General features: G+C 51.7%; 1 protein-coding gene across 1 annotated transcript; it reads right to left on the bottom strand.

Annotated features, from left to right (window-relative positions):
• Positions 1-2419: 2419 nt before the first annotated feature.
• Positions 2420-4755, bottom strand: LOC121107775 (zinc finger protein 664-like). Its single transcript, XM_040653881.2, has 4 exons — positions 4678-4755; positions 4361-4487; positions 3719-3829; positions 2420-3606 (listed from the first exon to the last, which is right to left on the bottom strand). Exons 1-4 carry the CDS (start codon positions 4699-4701, stop codon positions 2606-2608), a joined length of 1263 nt encoding a protein of 420 aa, XP_040509815.1. The 5' UTR covers positions 4702-4755; the 3' UTR covers positions 2420-2605.
• Positions 4756-14681: the final 9926 nt, after the last annotated feature.

Consider the following 14681-nt stretch of genomic DNA (forward strand, 5'->3'; position numbering starts at 1 on the left):
GCCTGGGTGGCCAATGGTACAACAGAGGGGTGTCCAGCAGGGACAGGGAGGTGATCGTCCTCCTCTACTCAGCCCTTGTAAGGCTCCATCTGGAGCGCTGTGTCCAGGCCTGGGGAAACCAGCGCAAGGAAGACATGGAGCTGTTGGAGCAGGTCCAGAGGAGTGCCACAAAGATAATCAGAGGGCTGATGAAAGACTGTGGGAGTTGGGATTGTTTAGCTTGGAGAAGGAAGGGTCCGGAAAGACCTCATTGCGATCTTGTGATACTTGAAAGGAGCTTACAGGCAGGAGAAGGGCTGACTTTTTATGCTGGAAGATAGCGATAGGACAAGGGGCAATGGATTTGAACTAGACGAGGGGAGGTTTATGTTGGATGTTGTGAAGAGATCCTCCACGCAGAGGGTGGTGAGGCACTGGAAGAGGCTGCCCAGAGCATTTGTGGATGCCTCATCAGTGGAGGTGAGTGGAGTGGCCAGGCTTGATGTGTTCCTGGCAGTCTGGCCTTGCGGTTGGCAAGCCTGCCCACAGCACAGGTTTGGAACTAGATGATCCTTCTGATCTTTCCAACACAAGCCATTCTGTGATTCTGTGATTCAGTGGATATAACTTGGACTTAATAAAATCTACTTTGACAGAGCTATGCCTCTTGCTTTCCTTTGCTGTCAATTAACCATATCCATCTGTGTCGTCATGGTGTTTTTCCTGCGTGTCAGGAAGCTGGGAATTGGTGCCTAGTGCTAACTCTAACCCATAGACTAAACCTTTAATCTAACCCTAACCCCAACCCTAACTCCTAAGCCATAACTCCAACTCCTAACCTTAAAGTCTAACCTTAACCCTTTCTTGTCCTAAACTCAAGACAATCTGCCCCACTGAAGACAATCCTATGAGCTCTGCTACTCAGACGATTCTCAGTCCTCCTCACTCTCCACTCACGTAACCCACACGTCCCCAGATTACTCTAAGAATTTGGGAAACAGTGCCATGCAGATCATTTATAAAAACACTGAAGGGAATTGGCATCAAAATGGTGGCATCGGGAATCTCACTAGAGATGGGCCACCAGCCTGATGTAACTCCATTTCCTATGGGACTGTGACGCCGTCCCATCAGCCCGTGGTTCACACATTGTGCTCTCGGTCAGCTGTATGCCAAACATTTTGGCGACAAGGATACTGTGAGAATCCTTAGCAGAAGCTTTATTGGGCTTCTTCCCCTGGTGAATTAGAGGAGTAAATCTGTCATCAAAGCAAATCTCTGCTCAGAGGAGCTGCACTTCTACTCCGCTTCTTCACTTGCAACACTTTGAAAGTGCCTGCACCTGTGCTCTTACGAGCTGCCTCTTAACAAGTGACCAGCACTGATGGACTACAGTGCCTAGGGCAAGTGATGCTGTTCCAGACATGTCCCTTAATTCCTTAAAGAAGAATTGATTGGGATCATCGTCCTAGCTGGGTGGCATGTAGTAGGCAACCACTTTTTTTATATTTTTTTTTATTTCCTGTTCACGGAAAAGCTGCTCATTGCTTCTGAGAACATGGTGATGTAAAAAAAAAAAAAAACAGAATAGTGAGAATGCCTTTTGGGGGAACCTAAAAGGAGAGAGGAGACACGTGACTGATGCCACTTGACAGGATTAGTGGATGCAGCTTAAAATTAAACCATCTCAGCTCCTGGCTGGGCTGCTGCCTCCTGTTGCTGCGGATCCCCACGCCTCCCAGCTGCTTGTTTCCTCCCCACGCATTGTGCTCCTCCAACCCCCAGGGCCCTGCTGTACCTCTCCTGCACCAGACCAGGCCCCAGCTCCCTGGCATGGAGGAAGCAGCGCTCCTTGGTACTGCAATCATCATCTCCTTGCAGCTTGCTGGGACGTCAGGGAGCCTTCACAGAACTGCAACGCAGGACATGGGCAAGCTCCTGCTGGCTTCACTAGCTCACCAAAACCAGCCTCCACTTCCTGCAAACTGCATTCCAAGCACAGCAGCTTTAGCTGAGCCCAGCAAATGTGAAGGCCCTGCTGCAGAAGGGCCAGCACATTGCTCAGACACACCTTCCCAAGGTCAAAGCAAAAACCTTCAAGGTCAAAGGGGAGCTCTCATGTGGACTAACATGGATTTTTTTTACCCTTTAACAAGGATTGAGCTCTGGATGAAGCTCTTCCTGCAGTGCAGGCACTTCTACGGTCTCTGCCCTGAGTGGATCTCCAGCCTGCAGAGCCCAGAGCCATCCATCACACACAGCACAGCCCTCACAGGGCCATTCCCACCACGTCTCACACATGCTGATGATGCTGAAGCACACAGGCCCTCCAACTGTTGTAGCAGTTGCCACACTCACAGCACTTGTATGGTCTCACCTCTGTGTGGGTTTGCTGGTGCTGCTTCAACTCAGAACTCCTTTTGAAGCTCTTCCCACACTCAGAGCACTTGCAGGGCCTCTCCCCAGTGTGGATGCGCTGGTGCAGCTTTAACTCGGATCTTCTTTTGAAGATATCCCCACACTCGGGACACTGAACTGGTCTCTCCTCTGTATGGATGCGCTGCTGCAGGTTCAGTTCAGAACAGATTTTGAAGGTCTTTGCACACGCAGAACACTGAAAGGGTCTCTATCCTGTGTGGATGTGCTGATGGCAGGTGAGGTGGGAACTCCTTTTGAAGCTCTTTCCACACTCAGAGCACTTGTAGGGTCTCTCCTCTGTGTGGGTACGCTGGTGCAGCTTCAGTTCTGAATTGCTTTTGAAGCTCTTCCCACAGGCAGAGCACTTGTAGGGCCTCTCCCCTGTGTGGATGCGCTGGTGCAGCTTTAACGCAGATCTTCTGCTGAAGCTCTTCCCACACTTGGGACACTGAAAAGGTCTCTCTTCTGTGTGGGTGAACTGGTGCTGCTTCAATTCACAACTACTTTTGAAGCTCTTCTCACAAACGGGACACTTGTAGGGTCTCTCCCCTGTGTGGATGCGCTGGTGCACCTTCAATTCACAACTCCTTTTGAAGCCCTTCCCACACACAGAGCACATAAAGGGTCTCTCTCCTGTGTGGATGCGTTGGTGGCAGGAGAGATGGGAACTGCTTTTGAAGCTCTTCCCACACTCAGGGCATTTAAAAGGTCTCTCTCCTGTGTGGATGCGTTGGTGGCAGGTGAGGTGGGAACTGCTTTTGAAGCTCTTCCCACACTCACAGCACATGTAGGGCCTCCATCCTGCGTTAATGCGTTGGAGGCGTGTCAGTTTGGATCTCTGTTCGAAGTTCTTCCCACACTCAGAGCACTTGTACAGGCTCTTCGTTGCGTGCATGCACTGGTGGTTAATGACACTGGAATCTATTTCCAAGCTTTTCCCACACGCACTGCATGGATTCTGCTTTTTTATCAGACACACATCCTTGCTCCTGGGTCCTTCCGCCTGCTTTTCACCTATGTTGAAGTCCAGTGGGCTCCTTCCTTTCTCTTCCACATGCTCTCCCAGTGCCTTCTTGATGTGCTCACCCTGACCTTGCTCCAGGCCTCCTGGGACATCCCTTCTGATTTCTCCCACACAGGCACTACCCCACCGCCTTTCGGCCACACCACTTTCCTGCACATCCTCCAGTATATCTGTAATCCCAGTTCCTGCTGGAGGAAAGAGGAAATCCAGAAATAGCACACGGTGCCCAAAATAAAACACAGACAGAGAGGACTCTTCCAGCCCCAGCCTCCTCCTTCCCTCCCTCCAGCAACTCACCTGGGCTCAGGTCTCCTGGCACGGCCTCCGGGCTACGCACATCTGGGATCCAGGGGTCTTCCCCTCCTTCAAGCAGGGAGATCAGCCCGGGTTTGGGGCCTGGAAGTGGAGCTTCGATGACAGAAATATGGAGATGAGAGTGTTCCCCTGATTCTGGTGTAGGTGCTTGCCCAAAAACTTTGCAGTGTGTCCATCCCCACGGTAAATGATAGCGGGCAACCACGTATACTTTAGAACATTTACTTCAATTTTTTCCCAACTGCTCTACGCTCAAGGCTTCAAAAGTGTTGATGGGATAGGAATAGAGAGCCAATAAATGCTAAAGGAGTAACCTGGGAGTGAACTGGCTGCTGGAGCTGGGGGCATCATGCAATTCAGCAACACAAGGGCTGTTTGCAGAAAGCTGATCCTCCTCCTCCAGGCTGCTGCCTGCTTGCCAGCACTCACCCAGGGGCTTTTAACAGAGTGTTAGGCACACTAAGCCCTTAAAACCTCACACATCTCTGTCTGTCGTTTCTTGCTATTATTGTGGTATTGGTCAAGAAGTAACTGCAGAGAGATTATTCTAGGCTCAGCATGCAGAGGCTCATTCAGCACAGTCCAAGGAGCCCAAACGAGGAGGAAAGGCAGCAAAGCCCTCACCCAGCCAGGCCACGCACTGGTACGTCTCCAGCATCACGTCCCGGTAGAGCGCTCGCTGCGCAGGGTCCAGCAGCGCCCACTCCTCCCTGCTGAAATACACGGCCACCTCCGCAAAGCTCACGGGCTCCTGCAAGCAAAGAGGCTCCTTGCTGGCAACAGCCAAGGCCCAGGGAAGCAGCTCGCACACGACACAAACTCCCGTCCCAGCCGCTTCTCCGGCCCCAGCACACGCATGCTGGCTGAGGGCACCTCCCTCTCCCCCTGCATTCACATCCCTCGCCCCTTGGCCTCTCCTGCCTGCTTCCCACAGCCCCTACCTGACACCGATGTGCTGTGGCCATTTGCTGCTCTCCTGCAGCCAGGGACGATCACGCCTGGAAGGCACAAGCTGAACTGGAGCCTGCAGGGACAAGAGAGAGGGTCACCTCACCCCAAAACAGGGAGCAGCCCAAGCACCCCTCGAGCTCTCCTGCACAGCAGCGCGCTGCACGACAGGATCTGCCCTCGAGCAGGGATGGCTCTCGAGGTCACACCTGCACAGAGATCCCTCGCAGCTTGATGTCGAGAATCCTTCTTGATACAGATCTTCTGTAAGAGACTCGTGGTTACTTTGGAGCTTTGTGAGCTTCTCTAAGGTTATATCTTTAAGTGATTATGTACATATGATCTCTTTGACGTTATCCCCTGATCAAGAGTGGATTAGGAGTAGATCAAAGTGCAGTGACGCTCCTTACCTTTGTGCCTTGAGAAGGCTAGGTCGGATGTGGGCACACACTGAGCCTTGGGACTCCTTGAGCCAGTGTCAATCCAACGCGGTTCTGGGAAGCTGAGCGTGCAGTTCGGGCAGCAGTGTTAGGATTACCAATGGAAATGGAACCAGCTGTTGCGTATCAAACTGCCAAAGCCACTGTTGGCTCCCAGGTGAGAAACGTATGTCACACACTCACTCTGCAATCATAAATTGCCACAAAACGCTGTTCCCAACCCCCACAGAAACAGGGAGGCTGCTGTGCATGTACTTCATGCAGCTGCTCACCTCCGTGAACCAAAAACCACCGACGTTCCCCAATACTCCTTTTCTGCTGCGGCACAGGCTGGAAGTTCTGATGTTACAGCACATTTGGACAAACAACAAAGATCTCTCATTCTCACCCACAATCCTTTAGGCCACACTTACGGGGCTTTTACTGTTGACGTCTTTTGCAAAATGCAAAAGGAGAAGTGGCCTCAACGGATGAAGAGAAGGCGGAGGTACTGAATGAGTTCTTGGCCTCAGTCTCCACTGGCAGCCAGGACTCCAGTATTTCTCACCTCCCTGAGCCCTGCATCCCTAAACCTCCAGCTGGGGACCGGGGGAGTAAATCCCTCCCCACTGTAACTCGGACTGCAAGTCCGACACCGCCTCATCAGACTGAATGCAGAAGTTTGCTGGAGACACCCAGCTGAGCGCTGCGGTTGACACGGTGGAAGGAAGGGATGCCATTGAGAGGGACCTCAACAGGCTTGAAAGGGGGGCCCGGGTGAACCTCATGAGGTTCAACACCGCAAAGTGCAAGGTTTGGCACTGGCGCCCGAGGAATCCCAGGCATACATACAGACTGGGAGGAGCAGTTCTGGAGAGCAGCCCTGCAGAGAAGGACCAGGGGGTTCTGGGGGATGAAAGACTTCACGTGAGCCAGCAGTGCGCTCTTGCAGCTTGGAAAGCAAACGGCATCCTGGGCTCTAGCAGAAAAGGGGTGGCCAGCAGGGACAGGGAGCTGATTGTCCCTCTCTACTCTGCCCTCCGGAGGCCCCATCTGCAGTACTTTGTGCAGGCCTGGAGCCCCCAGTACACAAAGGAGAGAAAGCTGGTGGAGAGGGTGCAGAGGAGGGCCACAAAGATGATCAGAGGGCTACAAACACAGGCTGAGGGAGCTGGGCTTGTTCAGCCTGGAGAAAAGAAGGCTGAGGGGTGACCTCATTGCAGCCTTCCAGGACCTAAAGGGAGCCCATAAACAGGAGGGGAGGGGAGGCAACTCTGTGAAAGGGCAGATAACAGCAGCACAAGGGGAAATGGTTTGAAGCTGAAGGAGGGCAGCTGCAGGTTGGGTGTCAGGGGGAGGTTCTTTACTCTGAGAGCGGTGAGGTGCTGGAACAGCTGCCCAGAGAGGCTGTGGATGCCCCGTCCATCCCTGGTGGTGTTCAAGGCCAGGCGGGATGGGGCCCTGGGCAGCCTGGGCTGCTATGAAACGTGGAGGTTGGTGGCCCTGATAGCAGCAGCGGGGTTGGAGCTTCATGAACCGCGAGGTCCCTTCCAACCCGGGCCACTGTGTGATCCTCCGCTCTTCCTCCCCAGCAGCACCCAAATGGATGGCAAATGGAAACGCCGTGCCCACGCTGCCACGGGGTGAGGGAGGAAAGGGTGACGCGCTCCGCCCCGCTCCGCCTCACCTGCTCTGCTGGGAAGAGGCGGCCGTTCTCCTGGAAGCGGCACCGACGGCTCCGTCTCTGCCCACAGGGCTGAGCGCCGTCCCGGGATGAGCCGGGAGCAGCAGCCCGGGAGGCGACACAGCGGCAACGGCGCCCCTCGGAGAGACCTCCAGTGGAGGGGAGGGGAGGGGAGAAGAGGAGAGCAGGAGAGGGGAGGGCAGGGCAGGGCAGAGCGAGGCGTGGGGGACACAGAGCAGCGGAGCCAAGCGAAGGCTGAGTCCCGTCCCGTCCCGCCCCGCCGGAAGACACGCCGTCCGTGGCCGTGAGGGAAGAGGAGTTCCGGGCTCAGTTGGGCTGGGACGACTGCCTGGGCCGGGCCGCTGGGTTTGGGCAGTGTGGCACACAGCATTTGGTTGCGTTTCCTTGGGAACAAAAAGCACCTCACCGCCTTCCTTAAGGAGGGTCTGTGTACGTCAAGTTGTATCTCCGGGCTCCTATCGCTCACGTGCTGAGCAGTCCTGTGTCGGCCAGGCAGCCCCGTCCCTTGTGGGCACTGCTCTTTGTTCTCCGGGCCGTGCACCTTCTCCCCGGTGGGGGGAGGGGAAGGAATGTGCGGGTGGGGGGATGTTGGGTGGATCTGAGCGTGGAGGAGTTGGGGTACCCCCCTCCCGTCCCTTTCCTCTCCCTTCCCTTCCCTTCCCTTCCCTTCCCTTCCCTTCCCTTCCCTTCCCTTCCCTTCCCTTCCCTTCCCTTCCCTTCCCTTCCCTTCCCTTCCCTTCCCTTCCCTTCCCTTCCCTTCCCTCATGTGTCCATTTCTTTCCAACTGTTGGAAATATCCAAATAATTTTGTCAGGACAGTATCTCTGAGAAAGCAGACTTTATTCCCAATTGCAATGGCAGGCATCCCAGAAGCAGAAGAGCGTGCTTATGGGTACGGACATGACAGCTTTTGTACCTTGTTTCCCCCCCCACACACCCCTTGCCTCCCGTTTCCCCACTGGCTGGGTGCTCCAGGTTCACAATCTTATCAAAAGGTTTACATTTGTTAATCACTTGTTAATTCGTGTGTCATGTGGTGTCAGTCAGCAGCAGTCCTTTTGTCTCTAACATGTCTCAGTACCCTTCTCATTCGTACTGATGTGGTGATTTTCTTCAGAGTCTTTGTTAGACAAAGAGTATGGAGGGAGGTGCCAGATGTTCCTAAATACGTTCTTCAGGCACTCCCTAAGGAGTTGTCCTTTTAATTTGTGCAGGACGTTCTTGAAATGTGTGTGACATATATCTTTTTTCACGCAGTCTGTACATATGTTGTTACTAGCATATATATGTATGCTGTTAATTGTTCAACTTCTCCTCCTTTAATTCTCTGTTGCTCAGGTCCTGTCTATCCAGCACCAAAAGCTAGCAGTTTTCCAACATCAAGGGGTTTGTGATTTGTAAAGATATCTATTACGTCTACCTGGCCTTTAACTGAAGGCCCAGATGTGTTTCAGAAAGCTGGAAAGACAGGAGCTTCAGTCTTTGTGCTTGTAACTTACTCCATCTACCTAATCTCGATGGATATCTCTATATCTATATGTATGTATATACTATTTTACTTATATACTGAGTATGCGTTTCTGGGGAAGGTTTATCTAGAGGACGAGCAATGCAAAGTACCAGAGAACCCTGCTAAAGTAGAAAGACCCCTGAAAAGAGGTATTAATTGTAATAAAGGACCCTAATGGTAGCAGAGGCCATGAAATTAACCAAATTCTTATCTTGTTCTGATTGGGGAACAACATTCAATTCCCACACTCCCACCACACAGGCAATAGCCTTCCCTTTTTCACAACTCACTCCAGTCTCTTTTGCCACGTCCTTCAGCCATCCCACAACAGCTGTGGGAGACTGCAAAGCTCCTCAGCACAGATCTGCCCTTTGGCAGTCAGGCATGCCTTACAGCTCCTCAACACCTCGAGCAAGGAGAGCCATGGAGATTGGGCTGATTGTCTGGACACAGTCAGCGGGTAGATTCGAACCATTTGGTTCCCCATCTGTGTCGTCATGGGAATTCCATGTTGGAAACATCAGGAATGCATCCACACCAATCTGTGCTGATGATGGCACAGGCGCCCCCCTGGGCAGCGGTCCATTTGTCCAATGCCCCGTGATTCTCTAGGACAGCTTTTCACACCAGTAGTGCTGCCATTCAGCGGAGTGATGTGCAGCTTGTGGTGAGAAGACAGCCCTGGCACAGAACCACCAAGCAGTGCGTTTAGCTGGATGTCTGGTGAGAGAGGCATGGCAGTTGGTGTCAGTGGTCTGACTGTCACAGGCTGGTTTGGCTGCAATGCTGTCAGATACTCTCTCTTCTCAGGAGAAGAAAAAATACTCTCCGTTTGGTAGGATGTTTTGTTGTTTGATTTTTGTGTTTGTTTCAAGTAAGACATCCCATTTATTTGAGGTGTGCGTACCATCCCATTAACGCCTTCCGGTTCTGCACTTCCTTACCTGAGGAATGTGAGCCATTATTGTAGAGGAAATGGACCTGGGGGTATTGATTGATGCTAGACTGAACGTGAGCCAGCAGTGTTGCCAGAAATACTGTGGAATATTTTTTGGTCGTTTTTGATTCAGGGAGGAGCGGTTCAGTTCTCCTTTGCTTTATATGTTACTTCCAAACTTGACACTATGCTGATAACAGTTTTATATTTATGGATATAATACAGCTATGCTGCAGTGATTTAGCAGTGACATAACAAGATTGTCACAAGTGCTTCAAAAGGGCTTCCCACCTCACCTTCCACCAGCACATCCATGCAGAAGAGAGACCCTTTCAGTGCCCTGTGTGTGGGAGGAGCTTCAAAAGCAGTTCTGCATTGAAGCGCCAACAGCGCATCCACACAGGAGAGATTCTTTCAGTGTCCGGAGTGTGCAAAGAGCTTTAAACGCAGATCTCAACTCAACACCCACAAGCACATCCACAGAGCCCAGGGGCTGTAGAAGCACCCCAAGACTCTGGGAACCTTCAGAAGCAGTTCCAGCCCTGTTACCTACCAGCACTGCCGCTAAAGATACAGATCCTGCAGAGCCTCAAACGCGTGAAGAGCTTCAGTCAAAGCCCCAGCCTGGACACCACCTGTGGCTTTTTGTGGTGAACCTGTAATTTCTGAGTGCACTGATGAACGTGAGAGAAGGGTCAGGAGAGCAGTAACGTGGCTCCTGGAGGTTTTCTGAGAATCATCGGTAGTGGAAAGGGAAGGGGGTGAATAAAGTAGCTGAGTTGTTCTGGAGCTTTCTTCACTGTAGTCTTGTTTCTTGTTCTTAAAGTGAATGTCAGCGTGTGGAATGAGGAGAGGGAAAGGTGCAAGCAGGTTTTGGTTTGGGTGCCGACTCCAGCCCACTGCTTGCTTCTGGGGAAGCCATTTCTTTCACACAACCCTATCATCCTTCCTAACCGTGCTGCATGTAGGTTCTGCTGGTCTTCCTGAATGCTTTAATCAGGAGCTTGGGGCAGCTGTGAGACACCAAGCTTCGGTTGTCTCCAGTAGACCCACAGAAAGCTGAGCTTGTTCTTCCTAAATGCACCATCCCAAGTTTCAGGCGGTGTTGGAAGCAGAAGGCAGTGCAAAGCCACAGTGTGCGCAAGCAGCTCACCTGCCCAGCACTGGGATATCAGAGCGCTCTCCAATGCATGCTTGCCTTGTAAGTGATCCCTTTTGAGCATGAAGGGTTTTGCTTTGACCTTGGGAAGGTGTGCCCGAGACCTCCTGCAGCAGGGCCTTCACATTTGCTGGGCTCAGCTAAAGCTGCTGTGCTTGGAATGCAGTTTGCAGGAAGTGGAGGCTGGTTTTGGTGAGCTAGTGAAGCCAGCAGGAGCTTGCCCATGTCCTCAGGTGAGGTTCTGTGAAGGCTCCCTGACCCCCAGCAAGCTGCAAGGAGATGATGATTGCAGTAGTGAGGATCGCTGCTTCCTCCATGCCAGGGAGCTGGGGCCTGGTCTGGTGCAGGAGAGGTACAGCAGGGCCCTGGGGGTTGGAGGAGCCCAATGCGTGGGGAGGAAACTAGCAGCTGGGAGGCGAGGGGATCCCCAGCAACAGGAGGCAGCAGCCCAGCCAGGAGCTGGGATGGTTTAATTTTAAGCTGCATCCACTAATTTCTGTCAAGTGGCATCAGTCATGTCTCTTCTCTTTCCTTTTAGTTGGAAGTATCATTTAGTTTAGTAGGCATTCTCACTATTTTGTGTTTGTTTGTTTGTTTGTTTGTTTGTTTTACATCACCATGTTCTCAGAAGCAATGAGCAGGTTTTCTCTGAGAAGGAAATAAAAATGAAGAAGTTTTTCCACTTTTACTCCCTGAAAAATCACTTGAACTGCTGATGTCCCCCACTGTTTTGTCACACGTCATGTTTTGTTGCACTAAGGGTTAGAAAACTCCATTTTTTTCCCCTCCTCCTGAACTTCCCTGCTTTCCCTCTGCTGTGGGGAAAGTCCTTCTGTTGCAGACGTGAATCCCTGCAGAGCTGTGAGCGCAGCGCCCCGTCTGCAGGAACAGGAGCATTTCAGAGGGGGGTATGGAGGAGAGGGACTGCCATTCTGGGGATGGGCGTTCACCCAGGGGGGCATGGAGGGAGGGCTTTGTCCTGTCTGCTTCAAGCAACACTTGTATCCAGCCAGCAGAAGGCTGTGCCCTCGGTGTCCCACGTGAGCTCTGCATGGAGCTTACAGTTGGCTGTGAGGTGGTGGAGAGCCTCTGGGCACTGATTAAGGGACAAGGAAGTAAAGTGGTTGCCTACTACATGCCACCCAGCCAGGACGACGATCCCAATCAATTCTTTAAGGAATTAAGGGATACGTCTGGAACAGCATCACTGTTGATGAACAGCATCACAGAACATGAATGACAATGTCAAATAGGACCAGGCCCATTATGAAGCCCTGCAGCACACCTGCAGCTACTGGCCTCCTGCAAAACCTTGTGCCACTGACCACCACTCCGACTGGTCCGGCCATTCGGCCTGTTTTTGATGCTGCTCACTGTCTACCTATGCAGCCCATACATCAGTAGCTGTCTCAAGTCAGGACACAAAAACCCTCTGCTTCTCTTTCATCTCCCAACTTACTGCATTCCAAATAGACCCCAGGAAAGGCTTCCTTTACAGGTTCTTGCCCCGTGACCTCTGGTGCTCAAGGGACATTTGGATAAAGCCCTGCATGACGTGCTTTCACTTTTGGTTAGCCCTGAAGTGGTCAGGCAGTTGGACTAGATGATCTCTGAAGGTCACTTACAACTGATTTTGTTTTTAATGGTTTTATAAATCTACGTGGGGATAAAATGTAAGAGTCGTTATCTTGCTGCTATATGTCCGTGGCTTATGAAAAATAAATGACGAGGATTTATAGACAACCCTCAAAACTCTGAAAAGGAGGAGTTCTTTATGACGCATTTATTACACAGAGATTTGTTGCTACAGCTGTTTTGGTTCTTGCCTGGCACCTTGACTCAGGGCTTGATCCAGCTGTGCTTCATTCAGCAGCATGGCCAAGCGCTGGCCCTGTACTCCCCCGTGTCTCACAAACTCTTCCCTCTTCCATTGCAGCGCTGAGCCAACACTGCAGGAGAATTGGGCTTCCTCCACAGTCATGGATGCTGCTGGAAGTGCACTCACGTGTACTCAAGGGAGGGAAAAGGGAGGAGAAGAACCAGGTCAGCTAGCTGATGGGCATGGCTGAGCACAATTGCTGCCCGCAGCAAATATGCCACATCCCACATGCAGAGCCACGCGCACCAGATAGAAACTTGTCATTTTCCCCTGATCAGCACAGGAGGGGCCTTCCTTCCTGCCGTGTTCCCAGGATAAGTCTCTTCCTCCTTATTCACTTCCAGATGCATTTTTCTCTCAATTTCTGGGCTCACATACGGTTGCAGTGACTTACTAAGGCCTTCAGCCATCACTTTACTTCTCACAGGTATCCCTCCCAATCCTCCCTCCCTGACTTACGTACTGCCAACTGTGCTTCCCGGACTGCTTGCGCTTCAGAAGCCTGCCTGGATCTTCCAGTGCTTGTTAGGATCTTCCGGAATTCTCCACAGTTCACGGCGAGACTTCTTCTCTATGACAGCGCCTTGATGAGCAGCCCTTATGAAACGTTTGTATGTCAACATGTTGTGTCCGACTCATGCTGAGAATTCCATCCATCTTGGGAAGTGACTTGAAAGAGCAGCAGCCTGATTTACCCCACCTGATAACCAGCTGCCAACCAACCGGAGGGTCAGGGACAGGGTTGAGTGTTAGGGTGAGGTTAAAAAGAAGAGTTAGGGCTGGGGCTAGCACTAAGGATTAGATTTAGTGTTAGGTGAAGTGCTAGCACTTGAGTTAGTGTTAGGGCGAGGGCTGTGATGAGGGTTAGTGTTTAGGGGGAAGAGTTTGAGTTTAGGTTGAAGTTTAGGACAAGAAAGGGTTAAGGTTAGACTTTAAGGTTAGGAGTTGGAGTTTTGGCTTAGGAGTTAGGGTTGGGGTTAGGGTTAGATTAAAGGTTTAGTCTATGGGTTAGAGTTAGCACTAGGCACCAATTCCCAGCTTCCTGACACGCAGGAAAAACACCATGACGACACAGATGGATATGGTTAATTGACAGCAAAGGAAAGCAAGAGGCATAGTTCTGTCAAAGTAGATTTTATTAAGTCCAAGTTATATCCACTGAATCATTGAATCACAGAATGGCTTGTGTTGGAAAGATCAGAAGGATCATCTAGTTCCAAACCTGTGCTGTGGGCAGGCTTGCCAACCGCAAGACCAGACTGCCAGGAACACATCAAGCCTGGCCACTCCACTCACCTCCACTGATGAGGCATCCACAAATGCTCTGGGCAGCCTCTTCCAGTGCCTCACCACCCTCTGCGTGGAGGATCTCTTCACAACATCCAACATAAACCTCCCCTCGTTCAGTTCAAATCCATTGCCCCTTGTCTTATCGCTATCTTCCAGCATAAAAAGTCAGCCCTTCTCCTGCCTGTAAGCTCCTTTCAGGTATCACAAGATCGCAATGAGGTCTTTCCGGACCCTTCCTTCTCCAAGCTAAACAATCCCAACTCCCACAGTCTTTCATCAGCCCTCTGATTATCTTTGTGGCACTCCTCTGGACCTGCTCCAACAGCTCCATGTCTTCCTTGCGCTGGTTTCCCCAGGCCTGGACACAGCGCTCCAGATGGAGCCTTACAAGGGCTGAGTAGAGGAGGACGATCACCTCCCTGTCCCTGCTGGACACCCCTCTGTTGTACCATTGGCCACCCAGGCTACAGGAGCGCAGTGCTGGCTCACGGCCGGCTCTTATTCCCTCAGGACCCCCAGCTAAATCCCCTTTCCACAGTGGAGAACCTCTGCACAAGAGAAAATATCTTCTCTTTGTGTCAAACACACATTTCAGGACCCCCAGAACACTCACTGCCCATGTACTTCCTTTGCTGCATAGAAAGCAGGACAAGTAGTTAGAAAAGATGAAAGATGTATGAAAGAAAGAAACATACTAATGGAAAACAACCGAGCACAAGCTTAGAGTGGGATACATTAGAAGTCACCTGCGGAGAGAGATGGAGTCTTTGTGATTACTGGAAAACATCCATAACAACAGTTCCCAGATGGCACCCTTCAGTGCCTGGTTCCTCACGCTGTAGATGAGGGGGTTCACTGCTGGAGGCACCACCGAGTACAGAATTGCCACCGACACATCCATGGCTGGGGAGGAGATGGAATGGGGCTTCAGGTAGGTAAAGAGGCCAGTGCTGATAAAGAGGGAGACCACGGCCAGGTGAGGGAGGCACGTGGAAAAGGCTTTGTGCCGTCCCTGCACGGAGGGCATCCTCAGCACAGCCCTGAAGATCTGCACGTAAGAAAGCACAATGGAAACAAAACACCCCGAAAACAAAAATA

The sequence above is a fragment of the Gallus gallus genome, chromosome 29 (genome assembly GCF_016699485.2).
Source record: "Gallus gallus isolate bGalGal1 chromosome 29, bGalGal1.mat.broiler.GRCg7b, whole genome shotgun sequence".
NCBI lineage: Eukaryota > Metazoa > Chordata > Aves > Galliformes > Phasianidae > Gallus > Gallus gallus.